General features: G+C 43.3%; 1 protein-coding gene across 2 annotated transcripts in view; it reads left to right on the top strand.

Annotated features, from left to right (window-relative positions):
• The window catches only part of Taf1a (TATA-box binding protein associated factor, RNA polymerase I subunit A), a 28,688-nt gene that overhangs the window by 2,533 nt on the left and 13,121 nt on the right, over positions 1–13,034 (top strand). For both annotated transcript variants that reach the window (XM_038349263.1, XM_038349262.1), the window contains exons 3-6: positions 2,226–2,395; positions 4,834–4,947; positions 10,419–10,617; positions 11,826–11,956. In XM_038349263.1, the coding sequence (XP_038205191.1) occupies positions 2,226–2,395; positions 4,834–4,947; positions 10,419–10,617; positions 11,826–11,956 (614 nt within the window). The remainder of the gene's footprint in view (positions 1–2,225; positions 2,396–4,833; positions 4,948–10,418; positions 10,618–11,825; positions 11,957–13,034) is intronic.

Here is a 13,034-nt window from a genome sequence, read left to right as displayed (position 1 = left end):
ACTTTCCCACTGCTCTCGATGCTTTCCTTGGCTCCTAGGATTTAGCTCCCATTTGAAAAGAAGACTTCACTTGATATATATTCCCAGTAAGTTAGTCAAGTGTGTTAGTCCCAGTAAATGTGTGCACTGGCATATTTTATGTGAGGACACTGAATTGCAAAGAAGTTAAACTCTTAAGTAATGATACAGGGGAGCAATTCAGGTCCGTCTAATCTCTGATCCTGTACTTTTAACAATAAAGAAGTCGATGGAGCTTGACCTGAGAGCAGTCATCCATTAGGTGACCAAAGGCTGTTTGAACAGATATTTTGCCAGTTTTGTGGGCTAGGTGCCTGGGATTGTTGTGGTCGAAGCAGCTTGTGTAGTTCTTATTAGATGCCGTGTCTGCTTCAGAGGGCTGGCCCAGACTTGGTAGGCTCCATTTCTAATTAGCTTCCAGATAACTGCAGTACTGCTAGCTTCAGGACCACGTGAGTGTTAAGGCTGAGGATCCTGGGTGTTTGGAACATGCACTAAGTGGTCTGAGAAGTACCTACCTGGTCCATGCTGTAGGCTTCTTCCCCCTCCAGCCCTCCTCTAGACAGGGTTTTGCTTGATCAGCCTTGATTAGCCCGGAACTGGCTACACAGACCAGGTTGGCCTCAGACTTGCCGCGATCCTCCTGTCTTTGTCTTGTGATTGATGGCGTGACAGGCGTGTACCACCATGCCCAGCTGAGAGTCTGTGGTCGTTATCTTTTTAACGTATATATCCCCTTTGAAATATGTTCGTTGTACTGTCTTGCAGGACTTATTAAACTGTCTTGATGGTTTTATGGTGTCGTATAAATTGTTTTCTAAGTTCAATAGTTGCAAGTGAAAAATTTTCAGCACATGATAGATTTTTAAAATGGAATTATTTTACTTTTAAAGTAGATCTGGTGGAATCTAAATCATAGAAATGTAATATATTCTATTACTAATTTTTAAATGATGAATAAAAAAGCTAGTAGGTGGGAGTTTTAGAATATTGATTTTTCTTTGCAGAAAGTATATAACACTGGTATATTTATATAAGTGTCTCATATATTGCAAGTATTAGAGTTTCTTTTGAGTTGAGACATTGTAACTATTGGTTGTAGATAATTGATCAAAATAACATAAAAGCTTTGTTGAGATTGTTGGGACTTAACTATTAGAGTAAATTTATTTATTCATTCATTCACTCATTCACTTTGGTTTTTCGAGACAGGTTTTCTCTATAGCTTTGGATCCCATTCTGGAACTAGCTCTTGTAGACCAGGCTGGCCTCAAACTCTCAGAGATCTGCCTGCCTCTGCCTCCTGAGTGTTGGAATTAAAGGCATGTGCCATCACTGCCTGGCTTAGAGTAAATTTAAATTTGTATTTTATCTCAACAAAATAGATAAGGTTATCACATTTTCCTCAATTGCTTTGTAAATCCATGGGTAATGATTATGTATTTATCCCCCTTCCCATGCATGAATACTTGATTTTTGAGTCTTGCTATATCCCAGGCAGACCCCAGACTCAGTTTTCTAGCCATAATGGCATTACAGGTGTGTGCCAAACAGCTTGACTGTTGTGTATTTTTATTTTCCTATGGAGGGAACATTTAACATCAGTTCTGTTTGTTTCAGTTTCTATAAGTCAGTTTGGTGGGATGGTGAGTCACAGGAAGTGAATGGTGGTAAAGTTTAAGCAGTGTATCTGAGGTTACATGAGGTTACAACTCTTAAAAGTTGCTAGTGTCAAGCCGGGTGGTGGCATATGCCTTTAATCCCAGCGCTTGGGAAACAGAGACAGGCGGATTTCTGAGTTTCTTTGACAGCCTGGTCTTCAGAGCGAGTTCCAGGTCAGGCTCCAAACCTACAGAGGAACCCTGTCTCAACTCCTCCCCCCCCAAAAAAATAGTTGCTAGTGTCAAAGCAGGGTACGGTGGCACATGCCTTTAATCCTGCCTTGTTAAGTTCTCTGAGTGTCTAGGTAAGCTAGTTTCAGACTGAATGGAGAGCAGTGGCTCCTTGCGTGAGATCTGCCCAGGATTACTCGTCAGCATTCTTTCACGGGTCAGGAGACCACTAAGACTGATGCTGTGTGATGTCAGGGTTAAGTCAGTGGGCTTGACCCTGGGGTAGCTGGGTCAGTCGTACTTGCTGTCCTTGTTAAAGCTTGTGTTGACTTGAGTTTTGAATAGCTGAGCTGGAGTCAGCTCTCTTTGTTACAGTGACCGGAGGGAAGAAGAAGAGGGGTTTTACTCAGACAACAAGTGCTTGTTTAAGCTTCATCCAAGAAGCCCTGCTGAAGCACCAGTGGCAGCAAGCTGCAGACTATATGCACAGCTACTTACAGACTCTGGAAGACTCAGACACCTTCAAGAGACAAGTCGCCCCCGAGGTAGACAGAGTGGGAGTCTGCAGGCGGCACAGTGGCTGCTGGGAGTTGCGCTTCTAGCTTTCCCCACAGTAGCCCTTTGTCTTCCCTGCCCTGCTTCCTGGGTCCTGGCGTGACAGGCGTGCCCCCACCATGCCAGATTGCGTCTTTCCTTTGTCAGTGTCCTGCTGCATGGAATGCCACATTGCATGCAGCTGTCCACCAGTGTTTTCTCTCAGCATTCATGTATGTGCTGTTGCATGGTGCTTGCTCTAATTTCTCTTTGGTATATACTGAAGAGTGGAATTGTAGATTATATGATAACACTATTCTTAATCTCTTAAGGTTTTACCAAACTCCATACCAAAGTGACTTTTCCACTTTATATTTCTACCAGCAATATTTAATGTTTTAATTTTTTCACATCCTTATTGGTCATTCATCCACTTATTTATTTATTGAGAAAGTCTTGATCTGGATACCATGCTGGCTCAGACTCAGGTTTACAGCAGTCCTTTGTCTAAACCTCTTGAGGCTGGTAGGCACGAGTGGCCATGCCTGTCTTTTTTATTTTTAATTTATTTTTATTGAACTCTACAATTTTTGCTTGTCCTTTTTTTTTTATGTTTTGAGTTGTGAGTTAGGCTTTGCTTGTGTTATGATTTGCATTTCCCTATTGACTAACGGTGCAGACGGGTTGAGAGCACTAATGGTTTCCCTTTCCTGGCGCACCAGCCATGGTCCTCTGATTGCTGTGGACTCCTTAGGAAGTCACCCTCTTCCTGGTCTGCCTGTCCGACCCCATCTCTTTAACTTGGGTTTTCTTCTCTAGCCTCATCGCCCTTAACTTTTAGTGGAGCAGGTCTTTCTTCAGCTCTTGCCACCCTCCTCAAGGCCTTCTTTAGGCCTTCACGCTCATGCCCAGTACTCCTGATGTCCTGCTGTATAAAAAGCCAGGTGTGGAGGTGCACACCTGTAACCCCAGCAGGGGGAGGCAGAGGCAACTTTTTCTTATTTTTAAGACACCTGATTTTATTAATCTACTTTAGGTTGAAAGGGAATAGGCATTTGCTCCCTGAGAAAAACAGAGCTTAAGTCCTGTCACCAAAATATGGCCTGAGAACATATATTTCATTAAAGTTTGTCTTTTCTGACAAATGTTCTTAGATTGACATCCTTAGTGTGTAGCACATATACTCAGTGTGGATGAAGGTTCAGGGGGTGCGGACATGCCTACTGTCTGCACTTGGAGGGTTGGAGGTGAAATTAAGCCCTGTAGGAACCTGTTTTCGGACTTACCATTTTATACTGATTTTTAAGCTTATACTTAATATGCATCTTAATGGTGTCTTTTTTTTTCCTGAGACAGGGTTCTCTGTAGTTTTTGAGCCTGTCATGGAACTAGCGCTTGTAGACCAGGCTGGCCTTGAACTCACAGAGATCCTCCTGCTTCTGCCTCACAAGTGCTGAGATTAAAGGCAGGTGCCTTTTAAAGAATACTAAGCTAATAATAAAACTATTATTCTTACCTGGTGTAATGGTTTGAATAAGAATGTGTAACATGAAGGGGGCCTGCTTGTTGGGGTTTCTGCCCTGCTCGGTATCCCACAGCCGGCAAGCCCCAAAGAAAATCACACAGAGATCTCTATAAGTTATAAAGCTGATTGGCCCATTAGGTCAGGCTACTTATTAGCTCTTATAGCTTATATTAACCCATTATTCTGATCTATGTTAGCCATGTGGCTCAGTACCTTTTTCAGTGGGGCAGATCACTTCCTGCTTCCTTGGTGGTCTGCACAGGACTGGGAGGAATCAACTTCCTCCTTCCCAGAATTCTCCTGTTCTCATTGCATCATTTCTACTTCCTGTCTGGTTTTCCCGCCTGGCCACTCAGCATTTATTTAAAACATGATTGGAAGAATACAGACAATTCTCCCACACCAAGAATGCCCCCATAGGCTCTGGCATTTGAATACTGGTTCCTGCTGGTGGCACTGTTTAGGGGTGGGATTAGGAGGTAACAGTCTTGCTGGAAGAAGTAAGTCTGTCACTGGAGGTGGCTTTCAGAATTTAAGACCATGCTGTTTCTAGTTTGCTCTCTGCTTCAGGCTTGCTGTTCAAGATGTGAGCTTGCTCCTGCCGCCATGCCTTAGTATTGCCGTCATACACTAACCCTCTGGAACGTGAGCCTAAGTACACCCTTCCTTCAGTTGCTGTGGTTGTGTTTGATCCAGCAGTAGACATGTCACCAGTACACCAGCATTTTGAGATGTAGTGATTACCACCTAGTAAGAGTGCTGCTTTACTAGGTGAAATGTAGGAAAGTCAGCAGTGGTGGTTCCATGGAGAGGGAGAGTTGCTTTTACATGTTATAATCAGGAAAAAAAAACCCAAAATTTTGTAGGAAGAAACTGGATGAGATAAGGATTTTATTATTTTACTCTTAATTTTTGTTTTGATAGATCATTTGGAAGCTTGGAAGTGAAATTCTATTTTATCATCCTAAAAGCAATGTGGAGACTTTTAATAACTTTGCTGACCGGATGAAAAATATTGGCGTCTTGAACTATTTAAAGGTGAGAATGTAGACTTATAAATTTGTATTTTCAGTGTGTGTTTGTTTAATTGCCTGTATGAGTGCTGAGAGAGAAAATCATGGAAAATAGATGAGCCCTGTGGGTAAAGGAACTGGGAGAGCACTCCGGTGCAACCCTGGTTTCCAGCCACCTTCCCTGTGATCTGATTGGAGCCCTGTTGTCTGTCTCTGGCCGTCAAGCCCAGGCCTTCAGAGATAAAACTGGACCTCACTGTGGACACAGCCAGTTCTCAGCTGTTTGCTGAACTTTCTTGAGCCAGGCTGGCATTTTGAGAAAAAGGCAAACTGAACAAAAGTAGAAACTTGAACATGTTCAAATGTTGTAGCATTCCTGCTGTGTGATTACCTTTTCTCTGAAGTCCTGTCTTTAATAATAGTTTTTTTGCAAAAGGGACTGAGACCACACCACAGTATTATAGTCCTTAACTAAAAGCATCATTCTTTAGTAATTTTCTAAATAATTTGTTAATTTTTTCAAGACTATAAAGTTGTATTAGGACTTGGCCACAAGTTGAGTAAATGTGACAGAAACCATATAGCTTGCATAGCATAAATGTGCATTCCTGGCTCTCTCTTGGTTCTGTTTTTACTTGCTCAATTTTCTGATTGTGTGTGTGTGTGTGTGTGTGTGTGTAAGTCTGGAGGTCTGATGTTGACATTAGGAGTTCTTTCAATTTCCCCCATCTTAACCTATTGAGACAGGGTTTCTTGCTGGCCCAGAGCTCCTTGGTTCTGCCCAGCAAATCTATCTAGTAAGTTTGCTCTGGGATCCCGTATCTACCTCTTGTGCATTGGGGTGATAGGCAGGCTGCTATGTCCTCCCAGCTTGACCTGTGGGTTCTGGGGATCCAGACTCTGGTCCTCATGCATTCTCAGCAGAGTTTATCCACTGAATCACCTTCCTATCCCCTTTGTTTGTTGGCTTGTGTTTTCTTTTTCTTTTTCTTTCTTTTTCTCTTTTTTCTTTTTTCTTTTTTTTTTTTGAGACAGTGCCTTGCTGTGTAGCCCAGGCTGGTCTCCAGCTCACAGTCCCACCTCAGCTTGCCTGCCTGGTGCTGGGATTATAGATGAGTGCCACCACGCCCAGCTCTATGGCTAGTTTTGCTTTTGTTTCCAGGATAGTTTCCCTCCTAAACTAAATCCATTTTTGAGCACTCCTTGGCAGGATGTTTTCTGTGAGCATATTTGACATGCATGCAGTTGTTAAGATGTTGTCTACTGTAGGTCAAGCAGACATAAGATTGTCATTTAATCTTGAGTAACCTCTTCTGAAGGGTTACTGATGACAGGTGAAGGAAGTGTCGAGTGACGGACAGTTCAGGCTTCGATGCCCAGTTTCCTCACTGTGTTGCACTGTGTTCTGTTACTCTCAGTTACGTGGTGGTGTTGTTTCTCGTGTCTGTCTAATGTAGGTGACAGAGTGCAGACTGTGCTGCTGTCTGAGCTTTCGCCTTTTTTCTTTCTTTCTTTCTTTCTTTCTTTCTTTCTTTCTTTCTTTCTTTCTTTCTTTTTCTTCCTTTTTTTCCGAGGCAGGGTTTCTCTGTGTAGACCAGACTGTCCTCAAACTCACGGAGATCCACCTGCCTCCGCCTCCCGAGTGCTGGGATTAAAGGCGTGCGCCACCACCGCCCAGTTGAGTTTTCCCTTTTATGTGGGGTCCTACTGCATAGTTTTCATAGGACTAGGTCAGCATGTGTTAAGTCTCCTGGTTTTGTTTTGTTTTTTTTTTTTTTAAGCAGACTGGATGTGAGATTTATTACTGAACATGATTTGGTAGGGTACAGGAGAGCACCGTGAAAGCCCTCAGGAGTGTAGGGCTCGCCACTTGTCCAGGGGACCACGATTAGGAATATATTTGACCCCACAGCCATCAGGAATCAGTCGCTTCTCAGCAACCATGTCTTCAAATTCATCTGCATTAAACTTAGTAAAGCCCCATTTCTTTGAGATGTGGATCTTCTGGCGGCCAGGGAACTTGAACTTGGCTCTACGAAGAGCCTCAATCACATGTTCCTTATTCTGTAGCTTAGTGCGGATGGACATGATGACCTGGCCTGTAGTGTGAAGCGGCGGCGGGGCTGCGTCCTGCCACCCAGCCGCTGGCTAGCTTTACACCCGAAATAATTACACGGAAACTGTATTCTTTTAAATACTGCCTGGCCCATAGTTTCAGCCTCTTATTGGCTAATTCTCATATCTTGTTTTAACCCATATTTAGTAATTTGGGTAGCACCACGAAGTGTGGCTTACCAGGAGAGATCTTAACCAGCGTCCATCTTGGAGAGGAGCAGCATGGAGACTCCTCTGGCGAATTGCTGAAGCGTCTCCCCAACTCTACTTCCTTGTTCCCATAATTCTGTTCTGTCTACTCCACCTACCTAATTTTCTGTTCTTAAAGGGCCAAGGCAATTTTCTTTATTAATAATGAAAGTAACACATAGACACTCCTCCATCATTTCCCCTTTTTCTGTTTAAACAAAAAAGAAAGGCTTTAACATAGTAAAATTACATATAACAAAACAGTTATCAAGCAAGTATTAGTTACAATATTTAAATCTATTTTATCTTTTATCCTAACTAAGGAAAGCTATAACTATCTATTTATTCTTCAACTCCATCAAAGACTCCAGAAGGATATAATATTACCTAAGTAAACAAGTCATATGCAACTTTCAAACTCTAGAAATGACAGAGACAACTCACTGCCTGGACAGTCACCCAAAGTTCCTCTGTACCATTGGAGCATCCATCTTCGGCCTTCAGGCCCATAGTTTCCAGCAGACTTTTTCATGAAGCAGAAAAATTCCAAAGACAGTTCAGTCACTTTCTGCTGTGTCCTGCAGAACGTCTCGCAGACTCTTTCACGAATCAGGAACCCCGAAAGACCATCTCACATTTAGGCAAGTTCAGCAGTCCTCTCTCTGCGGGTTTTTTGTGTCCAGATTATGGAACAGTCCAGCCAAGAGCAGTTTCTTGCCCAAATGGCTAACAAACTCCATAAGTAGCCTCTTCGATGCCCATCTTCCTCTCAAAGTAGATTGGTGCTGCCAGGAGCAGACGTGTCTCATTGTCATGAAAAACCCTAAGTTATTAAAACATTAAATGCCATATTCTGCAGTCTTTGAAAGATATGAAGAATGTCTATCTAACTGAAATATATCTCTACATATCTAGAAAATCTAATAACATGACTACAAGCTTAACTATTATCAATGATTATCCATTAACAACCTATATTTCCTAATTATACATTACAGTTTTTAAAATGAACTACAATCACAATAGCTTAATCAAGATCAGAAATACATATACATATAACAAAATTGACCTTAAAATCTATACCAATGCAAATTCATATCTATATCATCTCCCCCTTTAAATGTAAAAGAACATTTATAAGCAATATTTGGGAAAATGGGCGCAGTTTTTTCTCTCCAAACTGCTTCCTGCTGAATGGGGGCGCTGTTATTTAGGTCTTTCATGGTATAACCTGTGTGCTAGGTTCCTCTCAGTTGGCAGTTGAGTGAAGTAATTTTTTGAAGATGTTCACAGCAACCTTTCAGGAGGGCATGGTCTATCATACCATATTGGGATAGAAGCAATCCACAGAGTCTCGTCCTCTGTGAAAACAAAAGAAGAAACTCTTTTCCAAAGCATCATGTTCTTAGATCCAAATCCTGAAGTCATACCATTAAGATGTCCATTCTGGTCTAGCCTGGCAGCCCATATAATGAAATGTCTCTCTGTATTTAGCTCCTTTACAGTCAAAAAAATCAAAGAAAACACAACAAAATACATAATCCAGACTCTCTGTGAATTTTCCATTTTTACGTGGCTTATTTTTACTCTATCACTTTACTTCTTTTAATCTATAACTATCTGTACTCTGTCTCTTTAAAGACTTTAACCTTTTTTTTTAAGGCATTAACTTTATTCTCTATATTTTCTTTTTCTCTCTTTTAAGCCTACGTGAGCCATTTAAAGGCCTTCTATGTCTGAATCTTTTCTATTGTGAATCTGTAATTTTTTACTATCCAGGAGCATTTCTTAAAAGGTTAACCACTTCTTAAAAACTTAAATTGCGCCAGGTAGGGGTAATACGGTACCGCCTGTTTACAGCCAAGTCCAAACCTTAACTGCGCTGTTATTGTGGTAATTACGATAGATCCTGCCTGAGATCAGTACAGTACAGCATGGCGGAGCAGAGCCAAAGCCGCTCCTGCCTCAGTCATTTGGTGCCCCTGAGCCGCACACAGTTCCAGGCACACAGCAGTCGACATTGGAGCCGCACTCAGCAGTTTAATTCTGAGACTGAGCGTGCAGCACAGAAACTCTTTTCATCCAAGTTACAGCCAAATCTGACACGCAGAGCACCGTGCAGTCTGAAAACACCTCTCTCTCTATGGCGGCAGGAATCCGCAAATGCTGTCCCGCTCGCCTAAGCCTGATTCCGCCATCTGCCCAGGTGCAGGAAGGGAGCAGTGAGCCATTGGCATGGTCTCAAAGTACTTTCTTTCCTATCCCAAGCGGGCAAGGTTTTTAAGTGGATTTAGTCACCACGTTGGAGCGCCAATCTGTAGTGTGAATCGGCGGGGCTGTGTCCCGCCACCCGGCAGCCGGCTAGCTTTACACCCGAAATAATTACACGGAAACTGTATTCTTTTAAATACTGCCTGGCCCATAGTTTCAGCCTCTTATTGGCTAATTCTCATATCTTGTTTTAACCCATATTTAGTAATTTGGGTAGCACCACGAAGTGTGGCTTACCAGGAGAGATCTTAACCAGCGTCCATCTTGGAGAGGAGCAGCATGGAGACTCCTCTGGCGAATTGCTGAAGCGTCTCCCCAACTCTACTTCCTTGTTCCCATAATTCTGTTCTGTCTACTCCACCTACCTAATTTTCTGTCCTCTTAAAGGGCCAAGGCAATTTTCTTTATTAATAATGAAAGTAACACATAGACACTCCTCCATCACTGGCCAATATGAACCCTGTCCACTGTGCCCTGGGGCTTCCCAAAGGCACCACGCATACCTGTCTGGAGCCTGTCGGCCCCAGCACAGGACAACATCTTGTTGATTCGGATGACAGGAAAAGGGTGAAGCCATCCTTGCCACAACTCTTTACCATGTGTTTGTTGGCACAAATACGGGCAGCCTCTAGAGCTTCGGAAGAGAGTTGTTCGTATTCATCTGACACCATGTGGCCACAAAGCGGGAATTCATCAACTTTTGCCTTCTTCCGTCCCAAGTCAAAGATGCGGATTTTAGCATCAGGGACACCTCGGCAGAAGCGAGACTTTGGGTACGGCTTGTTCTTACAATACCGGTAACACCGGGCGGGGCGGCGACCCATGATGACAATAGGACCGGCGGTAGCGCGCCGGAGGAAAAGAGATCTCCTGAGTTTTTGACTAGAGTTCTGAGTGACTGAGTCTTTCTTATTGGTGCAGATCTCCTTACAACACGCGTTGTATCTTTTACATCACGGAATGCTGGAGGATGCAAACAGAAACCTCACTGATGCAGAGGCATGGCGGTACGGTGAAAAGTCGTCCTCTCAGGAAGTGCTGATAAACCTTGTTCAGGCCTACAAAGGGCTTTTACAGTACTACACGTGGTCCAGGAAGAAGATGGAGCTGTCAGAGCTGGGTGAGTCGGCATAGCCAGCTTTCTTGTGGCGGACAGCCCCTGCAGCACGGCTCACAGACTTCTGAGCTAGTCCAGATGGGGATGGAAGAAACCTTGCTCTTGCTCTTGGAGGATGAGGCTGTCTTGAGTTTGAGGTCAGGGGGGTTATATCACAGTGTTCTGTCTCAAAAATTCAAGCAAGCAAATGACAATTTTTTTTTTTTTTTTTTTTTGAGACAGGGTCTCTATGTAGCCTTGACTGTCTGTAATTCACCATGTAGACTAGGCTGGTTTTGGAACTCACAGAGATCCTTCTGCCTCTACCTCCCAGGTGCTGGGATGTAAGGTGTGCACCACGGTGTTCCATCATATAATCTATTTTTGTGTATTAGTTTTATATCCTGCAATCTTAATGAATTGTTAATGCTTATAAAGTTTTTCAAAATTAAATTTTATGTGTATTAGCTGTATGTATGCCTGCACCACATAGATTTTTTCTGGGGATTGCAGAGGCCAGGAGAGGGCATCAGATCCCTTGGGACTAGGTTTATAAATGGTGGCAAGCAACATGTGGGTGCTAGGAATGAAACCCTGGTTCTGTAAGAGCAGTTAGTGCCTGTTACCACAGAGCCAGCTCCACCCACCTAGCTCTCAGGCTTTTAGTGGAGTTTTCTTGAGACTTTCTGTGTACCAGGATCGTGTTACCTGAAAGGAGATAAGTTTTGTCCTTTTCAGTCTAGGTGTCATTGCGTTTCCTGCTTTATTGCCCTGATGGAAGTCTAGCATCGCAGCAGAAATCATGAGAGAGGATGCCTTACCTTTTCTCAGATTTCAGCACCTCTGCTAGCTATTTAATTACATTTTTAAAAAATTAAAAAATTGAGATTGAGCGAGTCCTGTTCCTAGATTGTGACATAACACAAAGAACCACTGAACATTGTCGAGTCTTTTTCTGCCTCTGCTCAGATGATGGTGCAGTGATTTGATTTAGAGGGAGGATCTTCATTGTTTGTACTAGGTGATAGTCAGCTCTTAGTTGACCTTGGGTATGGTGTACAATTGCTTTTTAGAGGTGGCTAGACTGTTGCCAATGCCCGATGGGGAGCTGGGCATCCCATAAGAGGTACCAGTTCTCTTTGCACTTGTTAGAGTTTACCAGCATCTACCCAGACTTGAGCTTTGCTTATGGCTTCTCTGAATGAACGAGCGAATTTCTTTCGTTTGAGCAGATGAGGATGATTATGCTTACACCGCAAAAACTCAGCACATGCTCAGCCAGAGCTGCAAGACGTCTGCAAGTATTTCTGCGCTGCTCAAAACTCCCGGGGTTTGGGACCCTTTCGTGAAGAGTTATGTGGAGGTAAGTAAGTCACTTGTCGTAGGCCAGGGTGGTGATGCTGAGGCAGGGGTGTTGCCGGTGTGAGGCCCGCTCTAGGTATATATGAATATTAATATGCTATGTAAGGTAGTCTTGTTTAGTTTTACCCCTGGCTGACTTCTTAATGGTTTGAATGTGAAATGCCCCATAAAGACTAATGTACTTGAATGCTTGGTAGTCACCGGGCCTGTCTGGAGGAAGTGGACACTATGAGCATCCTGCGTCCATCCTGTTCCTAGTAGTGTCATGTGGTAGTACTTGCTGCATGCTTTCATAGAGTAAGCCTTCAGTCATGTCTTGATGGATTCTAGCCCTCTGAACTCTACATCCAGATAAATCTTTCCTCCTCCCCCTCCTGACTTCCCCACCCCTCTCCCCCAAAAAAAGAAAAAAGAAAAGCAGGGTTTCTCTGTGTATGCCTGGATGTCCTGGAACTCTGTAGATCAGTCTGGTGTTAAACTCAGAGATCTGCCCACCTCAGCCTTTGAGTGCTGGGGTTAAAGGCGTGCGCCACCACCACACTGGCTAAATCCTTCTTTCTCTTAGTTGTTTCTGTGAAATTTTTGGTGGCATTGATGAGAAAAGTAGATATACCTGTCATGGCCAGATAGATACCTGTGTGCAGTAGTGATGTAATTGTGATTGGCAAGTCAGCATTTTTATTGTTGAACATACTGTAAAAAAAGGATAATTCTAAAGATTTGGTGACATGTAGAAGGGAGGTGGGAAAACACTAAACCAAAATCACAGCATGGGGCCGAGGAACACAGCGGCTTTTAGAAAGCATGTAAAGCTACCCCAGTGTTTCAGATTCCTTGCAGAAGAACCAAGGGCTTGGGTGCTGCTTGGTACTAAAGAGACCGTTTTGCTGTCAGAAGGTAATCTAGTTCCTCTGTGAATAGCTTCAAAGCTAGGAGCCGTGGTTGGCACGGACTCCCTTCAGCATGAAGTTAGGGTGTGAGATAGCTGACGTACACCTGTCATTACTGGTCTCTACTTTGGGGACTTGGATTTCTTGTAAGAACAGTTCTTACACTGGCGGGGGGGGGTCTACATTTTC

The sequence above is a fragment of the Arvicola amphibius genome, chromosome 12, assembly GCF_903992535.2.
Source record: "Arvicola amphibius chromosome 12, mArvAmp1.2, whole genome shotgun sequence".
NCBI classification, from domain to species: Eukaryota; Metazoa; Chordata; class Mammalia; order Rodentia; family Cricetidae; genus Arvicola; species Arvicola amphibius.
Note: the sequence above shows the minus strand (reverse complement) of the source record. Positions and strands in the feature narration are given on the sequence as shown.